This window comes from Prosopis cineraria, unplaced genomic scaffold (assembly GCF_029017545.1).
Source record: "Prosopis cineraria cultivar Desert tree isolate PC_DT_omini unplaced genomic scaffold, ASM2901754v1 PC10, whole genome shotgun sequence".
Lineage (NCBI taxonomy): Eukaryota > Viridiplantae > Streptophyta > Magnoliopsida > Fabales > Fabaceae > Prosopis > Prosopis cineraria.
Window position 1 is genome coordinate 138,053 of NW_026555341.1, and position 14,802 is coordinate 152,854.

A 14,802-nucleotide genomic window follows, 5' to 3' on the forward strand; every position below is an offset into this window, starting at 1 on the left:
TTCTGGGAGGTTTTCCTCTTTGTTCAAAAGGGTCATGTTTGGGTCAATCAAATCCAGTTCCAAGTTTGTTTTTCTGTTCCTGCTGCAATATGGACAACAGAGGCTAGCCCTTTTTTCCCATTCAAAATATATGTAGATGAGCAGCATTCTCCTTAAAAAAGATCGGAAGATTATATGCCACGCAAGACCGGACCCACCTGCAGAACTGTATGATATTTATCCTTGTTGCCTACATTTTATTTGTGAACCCGCAACAGATACGAACTCTTATTCTTTCCATTGTTATTATAGAGTTATTTATTTAGCTTCGTGATTATTCTGAAATAAGCACGAGCGTGAGTCTCACTTTCTAATGAAAGTAACAAAATGAGATGAATAAAGTTCTTAAATTTCGGTTAATTAAATAAACTTCTGAATCATTCTAAAGGTTAAAGTAAATTCTAGTTTGTAAAAGTTGCTGGTTTACCCTCAACATGTAATAAAGAGAAATTTCATGTGATGAGTCAGATTTATCAACATCTCTAAGATGCCTTCTCAAATAAAATCCCTTTGGTTTTGGGATTTAATCGTGGACTACAAATTTGCTCGCCGTGTCTTTTGCTGTTGCTTTAACTTTAGTCTCATTAGAAGAATTGAGATGGCATGGATGGGATGTTTTTCAATATGGTTCCTCACAGAACTGTTTTCTGGATTTGATTCCTCACCAGTGGTATTTCATAATTCGGTCTCTCACAAACAACCATTTTCAACGACATCCTTTTGTTAATTTACTCTTAATGAAACTAACCATCACTCTTCATATTATATAATGGTGAATGAGCTATAGCCTATATAAAATTAAATGTCATTACGTTTGTTGATTCCATATGCAATGGATTGGCTTAAGGACATTATTTATAACAAGCTGAGAAATTCCCATATGTGATTGAACAAATTGTGAAGACAATTCTATGAGGGACTAAATTAAAAATATTCAATTTGTGAGGGACTAAATTAAGAAATACTCTGTTTATGAGGGATCTAAAGAGGGTTTTGATTGTCTATTAATATCTCTAATGTTAATAAAAAAGATTTTTTTCATTTACAAAGAAAAGTAGTCCAATACATTTGTTGTATGTTATAGCGTGTGCGCATGATGTAAATAACTGGAGAATTTAATCTTTGCCAACAACAACAACAAGCCTTTATCCTACTAGGTGGGGTCGGCTACATGGATTACAAGACGCCATTGTGCTCTATCATTTATTAAGCTTTTAGAAATATTATTAATTAAGAGATCACGTTCAACAACTTCCAAGAGTGTTCTCTTAGGCCTTCCTCTACCTCTTTTAGTCGGACTCAAAGTTATATGTTCCACTCTTCTCACTGGTGCCTCCCTTGGTCTTCTTTATACATGCCCAAACCATCTCAACCGATTTTCTACCATTTTTTCCTCAATAGGTGCCACCCTCACTTTTTCACGTATATGCTCATTTTGAATTTTATCTTTACGTATATGTCCGCACATCCATCGTAACATTCTCATCTCTGCTACTCCAACTTTATGCTCTTGTTGTCCCGTTAGAGCCCAGCATTCACTACTATATAACATTGCCGGTCTGATAGCAGTACGATAAAACTTTCCTTTAAGTTTATTAGGCACCTTACGGTCACAAATAACTCCTTTAGCTTTTCTCCAATTAAACCACCCAGCTTGAATTCTATGTGAAATATCTCCACTGATTTCGCCATCATTTTGTATAATGGCTCCCAAATATCTAAACTTTTCCACTTGAGGTATAATTTGATCTCCCAATTTCACTTCCAAATTATTTTCGAATAGTCCTTTACCAAATTTACAATATAAATATTCCATCTTACTTCTACTCAGACGAAAACCTTTCGACTCCAATGTCCTCCTCCATAACTCAAGTTTGCAATTAACCTCTTCTCTTGTCTCTGCTATAAGAACTATATCATCCGCGAAGAGCATACATTTCGGGATTTCCTCTTGAATATGTTCCGTCAAAACATTTAAAATCAAGTTGAACAAATAAGGACTCAGAGATGATCCCTGATGTAGTCCAATCTTTATAGGAAAATCCTTTGTTTGACCACTAGGCGTTCTTATACTAGTTTTTACCCCCTCATACATATCTTGTATGGCTTTAATATAAGCAATCCGTACTCCCTTTTTTTCCAACGCTTTCCAAAGCACTTCTCTTGGTATACGGTCATAAGCTTTTTCCAAATCAATAAAAACCATGTGTAGATCTTTATCTTTACAACGATACTTTTCCATTAATCCCCTTAGTAGATAAATCGCCTCTGTAGTTGATCTACCTGGCATAAAACCAAATTGATTCTCAGAAATACTTGTCTCCAATCTCAACTTGTGCTCAATTACTTTCTCCCACAATTTCATTGTGTGGCTCATGAGTTTAATCCCTCTATAGTTAGTACAGTTCTGAATATCTCCTTTATTTTTATAAATAGGAATTAATGTACTTCTCCTCCACTCATCAGGCATTTTCTTGAACCGTAAAATCACATTAAATAACTTAGTTAACCATCTCACCCCTTCTTCACCTAAACATTTCCACGCTTCGATAGATATACAATCAGGTCCGTTAGCTCTACCATTTGTCATTTTCTTAAGAGCTTCTTTTACCTCCTTATCACATATTTTTCGATAGAATGACAAATTTTGTTCTCCTTCACCAATTACTAAATCCTCCAAGTTACTAGATGAATCCTCTCCATCATTGAAAAGTTTAGAAAAATAAGTCTCCCATCTATTTTTAATTTCATCATCTGTAACTAAAATTCTTCCCTCTTCATCCTTAATACACCTTACCTGTTCTAGATCTCTTGATTTTCTTTCCCTACTCTTGGCAATCTTATAAATATTTTGCTCTCCTTCCTTCGTCTCAAGGTTCTTATAAAATTCTTCAAAAGCTTTGGAACGAGCTTCACCCACAGCTCTCTTAGTTTCCTTCTTAGCCATACGGTACCTCTCCCAATTTTCCTCATTGTTACACAAATGTATGGCTTTAAAACAGTTCTTCTTATACTTGATTTTGTCCTGTACACTATTATTCCACCACCAAGACTCCTTATCTCTCGGACCAGAACCTTTCGATTCTCCCAAAACTACTTTTGCAACCTCCCGTATCTTTTTAGCCATATCCTCCCATATGATGTTAGCACTTCCCTGAGAATCCCAAATTCCTTTATCCAAAAGATTTCGCTTGAAAATATCTTGCTTCTCACCTTTTAATTGCCACCACCTAATCCTTGGTGTTACTACTTGTCGACGTTTTTGGATTTTACTCATAATACACACATCAAGGACTAGGACCCTATGTTGTGTCGTTACAGCATCTCCAGGGATCACCTTACAATTTTTACAAAGTTTTCTATCTGTGTTCCTAACCAAAAGAAAATCAATCTGCGACCTTGAGGCTCCACTTTTGTAAGTGATGAGATGCTCATCTCTCTTCTTGAAACAAGTGTTGGCAATCTTAAAATCATACGCCAATGAGAAATCAAGAAGAGTTTGCCCTTCATTGTTTAGCTCTCTAAAACCAAAACCACCATGCACCCTCGCATACTGACCAGCTTCCCTCCCGACATGCGCATTAAAGTCTCCTCCAATAAAAATCTTTTCACTCTGTGGTATGTGTCGAATCAACCCCTCCAGATCCTCCTAAAATAATTCCTTAAGACTGGCTTCTGTCCCGACTTGCGGCGCATAAGCGCTAACAATATTAACAGTCTCACGTCCAATTATCATTTTTAAAGAAATAATTCTGTCTCCAATTCTGCTAACTTCTACAACGTTCTTCTTCCACTCCTTATCTATAATAATGCCTACTCCAGTGCGTGCACTTACTTTTCCTGTATACCAAAGTTTGAAACCTTGAATATCCTTAGCTCCTTCTCCACGCCTTTTTGTTTCTTGCAAGCAAAGGATATTGATTTTCCTTTGAATCATAACCCCTACAACCTCTACAGATTTACAATTTAATGTCCCAACATTCTAAGTACCAAATCTAATTTTGCTCTTATGGACTAACTTCTGTAGCCGCGTGCGTCCAGAATGACGCGGTAGCCATTGCTCATTTAACACTACATTCGGGCGCCGATGCAGCGGCTCTAACTCACTTATCACTGTACTCGAGCCATGCAGCGCGTTACTTACGGGCAACGACCTAGCATTAACATTATAACGTCTATTGTCCATGTTCATGATAGATTCAACAAATTTTTACATTGGCTGTTGATGGCCTAACACAACTCTCCTCCTTTACCCGGGCTTGGGACCGGCTATAAACATAGGCGGAGTTAATTTAATCTTTGCCAAAATAAATAAATTTCTATACTAACGTGGGGTAAAGTTGAAACTAACTCTCATTCTCCTTTTGCTTTAATCCCCTTAGCGCAGATCATTAATAATGAAATAACAACTTGACTAGAGAGTATCAGAGTTCTGAGCAATAGATCTAGAAATTTGATTTGTTAGAAATTAGAGATTTAGAAATTAGAAATTTGTAAATCTCTAATTTATTAGAGATTTAGAAATTTGTCCACCTACACTGCAATGTATTAACTGTTTTTATAACTTATACTGGAGCCTAATATCTCTATCGCTGATTAGATAAGAGAAGGACATCTCTTGATAAAACTCTCCTATACATGTCTGTCTGAGAAAAATCCGTTTTGTGAGATTTATAGAATTCTTCCTTAATGTAGACCTCTGTTTAAAACTTTGGAAAATCAATCAAAACATATTGTGATCTTCTCATTGTTAAATCTCAACCTCTAAATATCTACAGGCCCCTAGAATGGAACATAGAACTTCCAAAGAAGAAACCAAGTCTTTCTGGATTGCCCCAGTTTTCATTATGTCCTGCCCCAAAGAATTCACGTGAACACGATGAGTGGGGGAGATTTTTGAATTTTCTGCACATGAATGACAAGGTAAATGATCAGTGTTTTCTTAAATTATTTTCTCTTTGTTTTGTTTGCTTTTATTCTTTTCCTGGTGAATGTTTAATTACATGAACTTATTGAATTATATTGTATGCTATGATTTTAAGCAATTAGATGAAATCTCTTTGTTTTCTTTTTTCACATTTAGGTAGTCAGTGTACATCTGGGTGAGTTGTGGCTTTGTGTTTCAAACTGAAGTCCTGTTATGGATTTTATAGTACTAACTATGTGATGATTTTTTGGTAGCATTATTTTATTTCAGTGGAGGTGCTTTTTCTTAGTGGATATGTAAAATGGAAAAACTAAACCATTGAGGAGGCAACCATAAGCACATCAGAAGTCTACAAATAGAAGCTCTATTGAGCTGGGTGAAGACGATAGACCAAGGAAAATAAGACCTTGAAGCAAGCTGAAAATGTAACTGGGTCTCAAGAATTAAACCTGAACCGTGGGCTTTTCAACGTGAGGATCAAGTAATCAAGTTGGTGTGTTGGAAATCATTTTGAAGAAAATTCATATTCAAAAAGGCTTGTTTATTTATCATGGTGGTTATGAGAAGTTGAGAACCAGACTGGCTGGTTCAATAGCTAGTGGCAGATATTGGTCCATAGTCTGGTTCAAGCATTTTAACAATTTTGTGATCACACCTGACTGACATTTAACTGTAATTTGGCCAAAGTCGGCCAAGATGCTTCATATTATATGATATACCAACAATTATACTTAATACAGGATTTCGCTATATTTATCTATTCATGCTTCTCTAACAAATTAATTTCAAAGAAAGAGGTAAACTTCAACTGATATTAAAATAAATAATAATGAATTTGTAGGCACTGATAGTAGAATTTGTCTTTTCAGTAGACTTTCATATTCCATGCAGTGGATATAACTCGTTGTTAAGTATCTGAAGTTTTTTATTCCACATTGGGCTATCTAATGTCTGTGTGGTTGGCTGATATTGAGTAACTTAGTTGACCTGAGATCTTTGATTAGAATTATATTGAATGGGATTGCATCAATGTGTTGACAATGGGGATGGTAAGTCATTCTGGTTTCTCATTTATTTATATTTTGTAGGGAGAATGACATTTAAGGCCCTCTCAAAGAAATTTATTGCAATAAGGGCCCATCAATTTTGCATCATATATTGTCTTGTGAAAATATATATGTTTTGTTGTTAAAAGCTGAACCGTGACTTGTCAAATTTCTGAGGAAACCTTAACAAAAGATACAAGTTAAGGTTAAGCTTTTAATAACATCTACGTGTTTTTACAAGACAATATTTGATTCAAAACTGATGGGCCCTCATTGCAATAAATTCTCTTGAGAGTGCCTTAAATGTCATTCTCCCTATTTTATTTCTTCTTGTGGTTTAGTTCCTCTCAAACTATCCTTTTAGTTTTCCTTCTTCTGCATCAAGCATTTCACTTTTACAGGGAAAACTTTGTTAGTACTAGTCTATATGTATGACTAACTAATGGGTTTATCGTTTATTTTTCCCTGTGCTTTTGCATTTTCTTTTGAGCTCTAAATGTTATTCACTTTTACAGCCCCAAATCAAAAGATATGGAGAAGTTCTAGGTAAGTGGTGTCTGCTCAGTTGGTTAGGTAACTGCATGGAAAGTGTGAAGTTGAATGTGGGATGCATGGAGGGTGGTAACAAGAGTGCTTCTAGAAGAGGTTGATTGTGCTAGTGGAATATATTGGGGGTGAGGGCCAGTGGAGAGATAGGTAGAATTTGTGTATCCACGTGGAAGGTTCTGGCTCCTTGAAATGCTGGGGAATTTTTTGTATTATTGTACGGATGTGATTTTTGTATTATCTGTTTTTGGGTCTGATTTCCACTGTAATTATAGGGAGATACTGGGTTCCTAACATTGGCTAAGTCTCGACTTTTACAGGTTGCTACTTCGGTGGTTGAACGGTACAAGTTCTACATACTGCCTCCTGTTGAAGCCTCAACATCTAGCCCAGTCAGAGTTGCATATCAGATGGGCAATTCGAGGGATAATGAATCAGGTTTTCTTCTACACTTAATTGTTTATCTGCTTAGATAGTGATCAGTGTCACATAGAATAAATGAAGTTTAATAGCATTAGGAACTCTTGTATGGATGTGGAATAATAAGTTAATAGTGCAAGCATAGCCTAATTGTTGTGAGTTGTTTTGGGTTACATATTACATTGGTTTCTCCAAGCATAGAGACAAAGGGTGAAAATGACCTGCAGTGGATGCTTCCACAGGAGGTCCTCATCCGGCTGAGGAGCATGGTGGATCTGACGCTATAAAGGGAGGAGGTCCAGCAAGTGATGCAGATTTATGCTTCCCCTCCCCTGGCCCTAAGATTTCTCAAGCTGAAGATTGTGCTTGTCATTCTACGGCTGAACAGTTTAGCAGATCTCGAAATATTGTGAAGCAGGAAAGAATCTCTCAGAAAAATTACATACGTGTGGACCCAAGTTACCTGAAAACTCTTGTTCAAGTTCATTCTGGGTGGATTTTCGGTGGAATAGCTGAACTTGTTGATAATTCAAGAGACACCAAGGCAGCTAAGTAGGTTTTGTTTTGATTTCTTGCACTTAGTCAACTAGTTGTATATTTCTTGGTACTTTTGTGGAAAATGAATGGCGATCACTAGTGTCTGTATTTAGCACTCTGTTAATACTTTTGTTTTGACATGGGAAACTTTTCTCCTTATCTGATTGATCAGTACTTGTTAGTAGCATTTTGGATATCTTATGTTTAACTGATTAAAGTGAATGGTAAGGGGAGATGGAATTAATTACACCATTTACTTATCTTTACACTTGTTGGCAAGAAGTCAGAATATGCCTACTTGATGTCTGAATATAATGTGCAGTGTACTTCTGCTTATATCAGTATTAGGGCCCATCTATTGAAGTGGCATTTTTCCTGTTGGGATTATGACTTTATATTTTGAATGGGAAAAATTGTAGAACTGGTATACATGATGCGTTATGTTCTAGAAAATTTAATGTGAGGTCTTTTTCCCATCAAACTATACTTGTTTGTTGGTGCAATGTATCAGGATGGACATTTTTATAGATACGATAAAGTTGAAGAAATCTGGTAACGATGAACCTATGCTTTCAGTTATTGATGATGGCCAAGGTATGGAATACAAAGACATTTTGAAAATGGTTTCCTTTGGGCACAAGCAAAGTAATAGTGATGATCCAGATCGCATTGGAAGATTTGGTGTTGGATTCAAGGTAGGTTTTCCCTACTTTAAATTTAATTTTTTTCTTATTATGAAAGGATGAGAACAAGAAGGTTGTGTGCTCGCATTTACATTTTATTTTGGAATTCTGGGACGTGTATAAAAACATTGGAAAAAGTTTTTTTCTTTTGATATGCCTGTGTGTTTGAGTGGTTATCTTACCTTTGTCTTACTGCTAATCTTTTTTTGTGTAAGCATTTATTTCTTGATGAGTTTGTTTCTTTACTTTGTTGATCTGGGTATGAGGACTATCCAAAAAATGAACTTGAAATTCATAACCTAGTTCAGTTTCATGTGGTTTTGAATGAATAAATTAATATGTACACCTTCAATTTCACCTATATCTATATTTTCCGAGGTTCTTTCTGTAGTGGATTCTAAATTGTCCAACTCTTTTTATGCAGACTGGAGCAATGAGGCTTGGCAATGATGCTCTTGTTTTAACCCAGACTGCTAATTCCAGATGTATAGCTTTCCTTTCACAGTCTTTGAATGAAGGGAAAGAGGTATTTTCCATGATAAATAATATGAAATTACCATTCTTTTTTTGGAAAATTTTCGGAGAGGTTATGTTGTGTTAACAAAAAAAAAAAAAAAAAAGAAACTCTTGTTTCTGACATGATCCTTGATTAAAGAATCAATCATAACTGAAGGTGTTGGATTGAATTTATTTGTTTGTGTTAAATAATTTTTACTTTTAATTCTTTTCACTCTCTGCTTTTTAGAATGTTGAGATCTCCGTAGTTTGCTATCGCCGACGAGGACAGTGCATGGAAGTGGATACAAATGTTCGGTCTGAAGCTGAGGCAAAATGCAATTTGAAAGCCATAAAGGAATTTTCACCATTTAATAAGTATCTTATTGGTGAAAAGTTAGCATTGTTTTCCGGTGGCACAGGAACACAAATCTACATACGGAATCTTGATAAATGGGGATCAAATTATTGTCTGCAATGGTATGATGGATTAAAAGGTAGCAGCTCTTTCCACGATCGTGACATTTTCATCCGATCTAGAAGGATCCGTTCTCGCCCTGGCCAAGTCAGTGTTAAGGTTGGGGTTCCTTTTTCTTTCTCACTTTTTTTTCCCTTTTTAATACATGGTTGTATAATTTATACTAGTAAAATTTTTACTAAAGCTGTTTTGATCCTTTTGTCTAAGTCAGATCTTTGGTATAAATTATACAAAACTCCCCTAAACTTTGGCCCATATGTAAATCTATTGATCTAAGCTTGACTAGGAACCCTCCTAAGCTTTTAATTTTGTGCAAATAACTCTCCTTCTGTAATTATGTCTTTAGTTCACTGACAGAGCATAATGCGGTACTAATCAAATACCCCCCTTAAACTTTATTTTTTTGTGGAGATGATTCTCTCAAACTTTAAGTTATATGCAACTCCCGTAAAGTTTAAATCATGTGCAGATAAACCCATTATCATATGTTATTTTAATGAAATAATTGAGAAATCAACTGAAGGGGGAATTAGAGGAGTTCTAGATAATTCTGCCTATGGTATTTGACAGTTATGTTGTTGAGGGACACTACCAAAATAATTTTACATAGATTTGTTGTCATATGCAAATTATTTTAATTGATATGTGCGCTTTCAAAAAATATATATGTATATATTTTCTAAATGTTATTTTACAATATTCGCATTGACTTAATTTTAAAACATTTTATATATTTATATGTGTGCGAAAAAATAATTCAACCTTGGTTCAACTACAGTTGGATCATTAAAACATTGGAAAATTTGTTGATCATTTCATGTTACTCTGTTTTAGGTTCAATTGGATTATTCACTTCGATCTTATCTGGAAGTTATCTTCTTAGTTCCTCGGATGAAAATAAGTGTTCAACATTCACTGGTAATTACATTTTTGTTTTTCGTTTTGAGGATGAAATATGTTATTGCATGATCCAAGGAGAAAATTTTCTTTTTGCATGCTGAGTTTCATTCTAACAACTACCTTGAAATATGCGCAGGTTAGAAGTCGTCCTCTGGGAAATTTTCTTACTAAAACTGTCATTGAAACCGGTTTTGTCCTGGGAAAGCATGTGCACTTGATCCTGGGATTCAGTCAATTAGAATGGGAGCAGGCAAACTGCGGAATATTTTTGTATTGGCGTGGTCGCTTGATTGAAGTAAGGTGTTGGTCCATGTTGTAGGTTAAACCAGTAATGGGTTATTGGTACAATGTTAGCGCTTGAACAAAAAGGATGTGGCAGGTTTTTCAATGTTATGACAATTAAAATAATTTTACCTAATACTTCTGAGGTTAGGTATAGCTGTATAGCACTAGTACCCAGCAGGCATCTGTAGCCGTGCCAGACCAAAGGCTTGCTAATGAGCCCATTTGACATTCACATAATTTCTATGTATCCCTTTCATTTGTAATCACTTGAGTGTTGAGTTGCGCGTGTTGTGTGTTTGAAGTTGTTCATGTCTTGACATCTTGAGTCTTGAAGAATAGATTAACTTGGTTGCTTCATTATGAAATCAAGCATGCATGCTTATTCTGTATGTTCTTTGTACGAACTAACTAATTTTTCTCTACTTTTATAGGCTTACAAGAGAGTTGGTGGCATGATTCGTAATGCAGACGTGGGCCGTGGTGTAATTGGTGTCATAGACGTGACTGATTTAATGGTATGAACTCTTATAATTTTTAAGTACATTCCAATCTCATTGTCCTCTAATGTTATATTATTTGGAATGGTCCCTAACTTGTAAAAGAAAAGCAGTTTCGACAGGTGCTTTAACATTTTGTCCATGGTGTGCGATTAGTTTTTGTGACTTCAATTATGTGTGCTTTCAAGCTGCCAGATTATTGTTATCAATGTTGTTAGCCTGAATCATGATGATTGAAGCTGCTTAGGTTTCAATAATGTTTGTGTCTCTTGTTAATTTCTCCGCCTTTTTTAATAAAACATTTATTCAATATTTGGCTGTTTTTTCTGTTGCAACATTACAACCACTGAACTATTGTTGTTGCATCTTCCATGGCACAGAATGATGGCGATGGTCGTATCTGGGTGCATAATAACAAGCAGGGATTCCAGGACTGTGAATCATATGCACTTCTAGAGCTGTGGCTTGGTAGAAAAGTAGATGAATACTTGGACAACAATTTTGATTCACTTAAGTTGGTGAATAACTTTGTGAATTCTTTCATGAATATATCTTTGCTTGATGCTAGTTGTTCCTTGTGTCCTAAATATTGTTTATAAGTTGATTTCTTTCTTGGAGTTTGTTTCATATTATTGAATAGCACTGGCTGTTAATCAAATTTTGGTTGATTAATGTCACAGGCTGGCATTTGATTTGAGTTTTCATCACGAGGTTAAGTTATTGTATGTTTAAATTGGGAAAATGAGTGGCATCTAAATTAATTAATAAAATAATAGAATGCCATGCAGATAGAACGTGTATATCTTTTTGGGGAAGTGAGCCAAATTTGTTTGTTTTCTTTTACATGTCCTCGAGGACAATGAAAATTGTGTCTACAAACCAGATTGCGAATGGGTACAGTGTGACAAGTGCAGAAAATGGAGAATTTTGCCTCTTGACTTTGACGTCACATTGTTGCCTGCACAATGGTATGTTCATAAAGATATATTCTTTTTAGTTACTTAGGTTTATCCTGTCAATTTTTTGTTTCTGCATTTCCATTTGATACTGTATTTTCTACATCATAATATCAAGCTGTTGTACCAGGTTCTGTTACATGGAGCCCTTCAAAGGACTGTGTTCAGCTGCGGAACAAAAAATGGAGCCTAGCGTTGTCAATGTTTCGACAAAGCGGTGTGGATATGATACTGACAAGGGTACAGGTTGGTTGGTTGATTTCTAGTTCTACAAACTTGAGAGGCAATCTTGGTTTTGATTTCTGGTGATTGCTTTCTGCAGATGAAAGGGGGGTGGCGTGTGGAGATCTGAAACCGCGTGCTTTAAAAAGATTGAGGTAGGGACGTCCTGAGTCTAAGGCTAAGGTTAGTTATAATTCTTGTCTCCCGGACAGGTCTCAGCATCCCAACGTTTAAACAACTGACACTGACAGCTTTTGTGGTACTCTTCACAATTTGAATGCCTTGTTCATATGTGAAACTGAAAACTCATTCATTTCTGCCCAAATTTTATAACTAACTAATCGTGGTGCCAGCTCCTTGTACAGTTGTCCGGTCTGAAATGGATCTGTATAGTCCTTTTTTGTTTTTTCAGTAAAATCTTTAGAAGAAAGAAAAGGAGTACATGGAAGGAAGTAAGTGGGACCACTCTCGATAAGCACTACATCTGGGCAAAGAGTACTTGGGTAGCAAAATCCAAGAATATTGAATTTATAAAATGAGACTTATTTATTTTTATTTTTTTGCTTTTTTTAATGGAATATCATTTTATTAGCGTATAATATTGATGACATTTAAAAAGAATCACTGGCTATTGACAATGATTAAAAAGTTATTGTAAGGTATATAAATAAATGAAATTGAAAGGCAGACGGGCAAACTTATTTAATGTTCATGAATACATAACAATTAAATAAAATATGACAAGCTATTAGGTAATTTTAGGAGACTTGTTAAAACTAAATTTAAAAGATTTAACATTATATAAAAAAATATAGATAAATAATTAGTAGTATAAAAATTAAAGATTTGTGGTTATGTTATAAAAGTAGTTTAAAGATTAAGTAAAATGAATTAGTAAACATTAATGAGAATAAAGAGGAAAAAGTAAAGTAGCCTTTGCTTATGCTTTGCGTATTAACTACTACTCCTTGAACCCCACATCGAAAGACATAAAAAGACTTGAAGGGGCATTGCCTTATGTAATGGCCCTAGGAGGCAACATGTGAGCTGAGTTAGCATTTTGGCAAAAAGTAGAACTTTGGGCCCAGTTGTATGTTAAAAAGGAATTTTTATTCAATTTTTTATCTTTTATTTTTTAATTTGTTTTTAAATTTTTCCCGTGGTCAGGTTTTAACATTTGAATTGCTTTTGGTTTTTTTTTTTTTTGGGTTTTGTTGGTTTTTTACTAGTTCAAAAGAGTTCAATTTGTGGCGACAAATCGGACATTTGGACTTGTTAAAGATGAATTAGCCATCATATTGAATGGGAAAGAAGACATCAAGAGTTTGTGAGAAGAATTGGGAATTTTCGTCATTTTTGTGTTCGGTTGAAAGGGAAGGGGAGAGAAATTTGAATGAGTTCAATTTTAATAAACAAAACAGTTAAAAGCTTTTTAATTATTTTTTTTCTTACTATTTTACCTTAAAAATTTGTTTTTGGTGAGTGGGTGAGAATTTCTAGAATTTGCAATTACTGTCTTAGGGCTTGCTTGTTTTTTGCTTTTAAAAAACTGTTTTTGGTTTTTGAAGGTAAAAATTTGCTTGAATAAATGTTTTGTATTTTGTTGTTTCTAAGACTGTTTTTTGTTTAAAAAATTTTTTATTTTTAAAATATATTTCTTCTATTTAAAAATGTAATGAACTGAATTTTACCTCCAATAAAGTGATTACCTACTTTTAAACTAACCTTATCTTTTCATATTTATTTTTATTAAACACCCTATAATAAATATAAAATTACTATCAATAGGAGTACTTTTGAAAAAAAAAGATAATGATTACATTTTAAAAGACTAAAAATGTCTTATATTTTTTAACATCCAACAACTTAAGAAATGCCTTACATTTTTAAATGGAAAGAGTACTACATTTAATTATTAAAAGTTATAATTACTTTAACTAATTTTTATTATTAATAACTACCATTAACTATCTATAACTATCATTATCAATTCATTTTTAATTTTAAAATTATTTTTAATTGATATAACCAAACATATTTTTATTTTGTTTTGTTTTAAAAACAATTTTAGAAACTATATTTCAAAACACTTTTTAAAAACAAAAAATAAAAATAGATACCAAATGGGCCTGTAATTTCTCCCACTCTATTATATTATATTTATAATGGAGATAATTACCATTGTTTATTTCTGGATATTAGTCCTTTTTATGAAGAAAGGAAAATTATTAGTCTTTGTTTTTTTTTGAGAAAAATTATCAATCTTTAATATCACATCAAACAATATTAACCTTTTTGTAATTATTATTTTCTATTACAATATAAGGAAGAATTGTTTAAAAAAACCTCACCATAAATTTAATTGCAAATAAGGAGTTGTGACAAATTTTGAAATGGCCTCTTGTTGGCATTAATTGCTAAGGGCTAAATGATATAAATGCCCTTGCTGTAAAAAACAAAAACAAAAGTGGAGCGAGATTTTTCATTGTCAATAATTTCATATCAACACTTAATATAGGGTCCTTTGATGTCATTATGTCAAAGAAGGTTATATGCAATGATTCTTCCACTTTATGTGAAAATATTTTCATTTATTTGAATAATACTTTTGTATTTTTTGAAAATTTTTAACTTAAGCATTTTAGAATACTAGAAGCATGGTTCTTCAATTATATATAGGGATTTTTTTCACTATATGTTTTTTGAATTTCAATTATATGCAAAAAAAAATTTCATTTACTTAAATAATCCTTTTGCATATTTTGAAAATT

At 33.9% G+C, this 14,802-nt stretch overlaps 1 protein-coding gene across 1 annotated transcript; it reads left to right on the plus strand.

Moving 5' to 3' along the window:
- Window positions 1–171: 171 nt before the first annotated feature.
- LOC129284428 (uncharacterized) lies at window positions 172–12,644 on the plus strand. The gene is made up of 15 exons (XM_054919910.1): window positions 172–207; window positions 4,818–4,962; window positions 6,879–6,996; window positions 7,221–7,530; window positions 8,027–8,210; window positions 8,623–8,724; window positions 8,944–9,270; window positions 10,006–10,089; window positions 10,208–10,366; window positions 10,788–10,871; window positions 11,234–11,371; window positions 11,709–11,821; window positions 11,940–12,055; window positions 12,132–12,214; window positions 12,444–12,644. The coding sequence occupies exons 2-14, from the start codon at window positions 4,951–4,953 to the stop codon at window positions 12,188–12,190; spliced, it is 1,806 nt and encodes a 601-aa protein (XP_054775885.1). The 5' UTR covers window positions 172–207; window positions 4,818–4,950; the 3' UTR covers window positions 12,191–12,214; window positions 12,444–12,644.
- The last annotated feature ends 2,158 nt before the right edge of the window (window positions 12,645–14,802 follow it).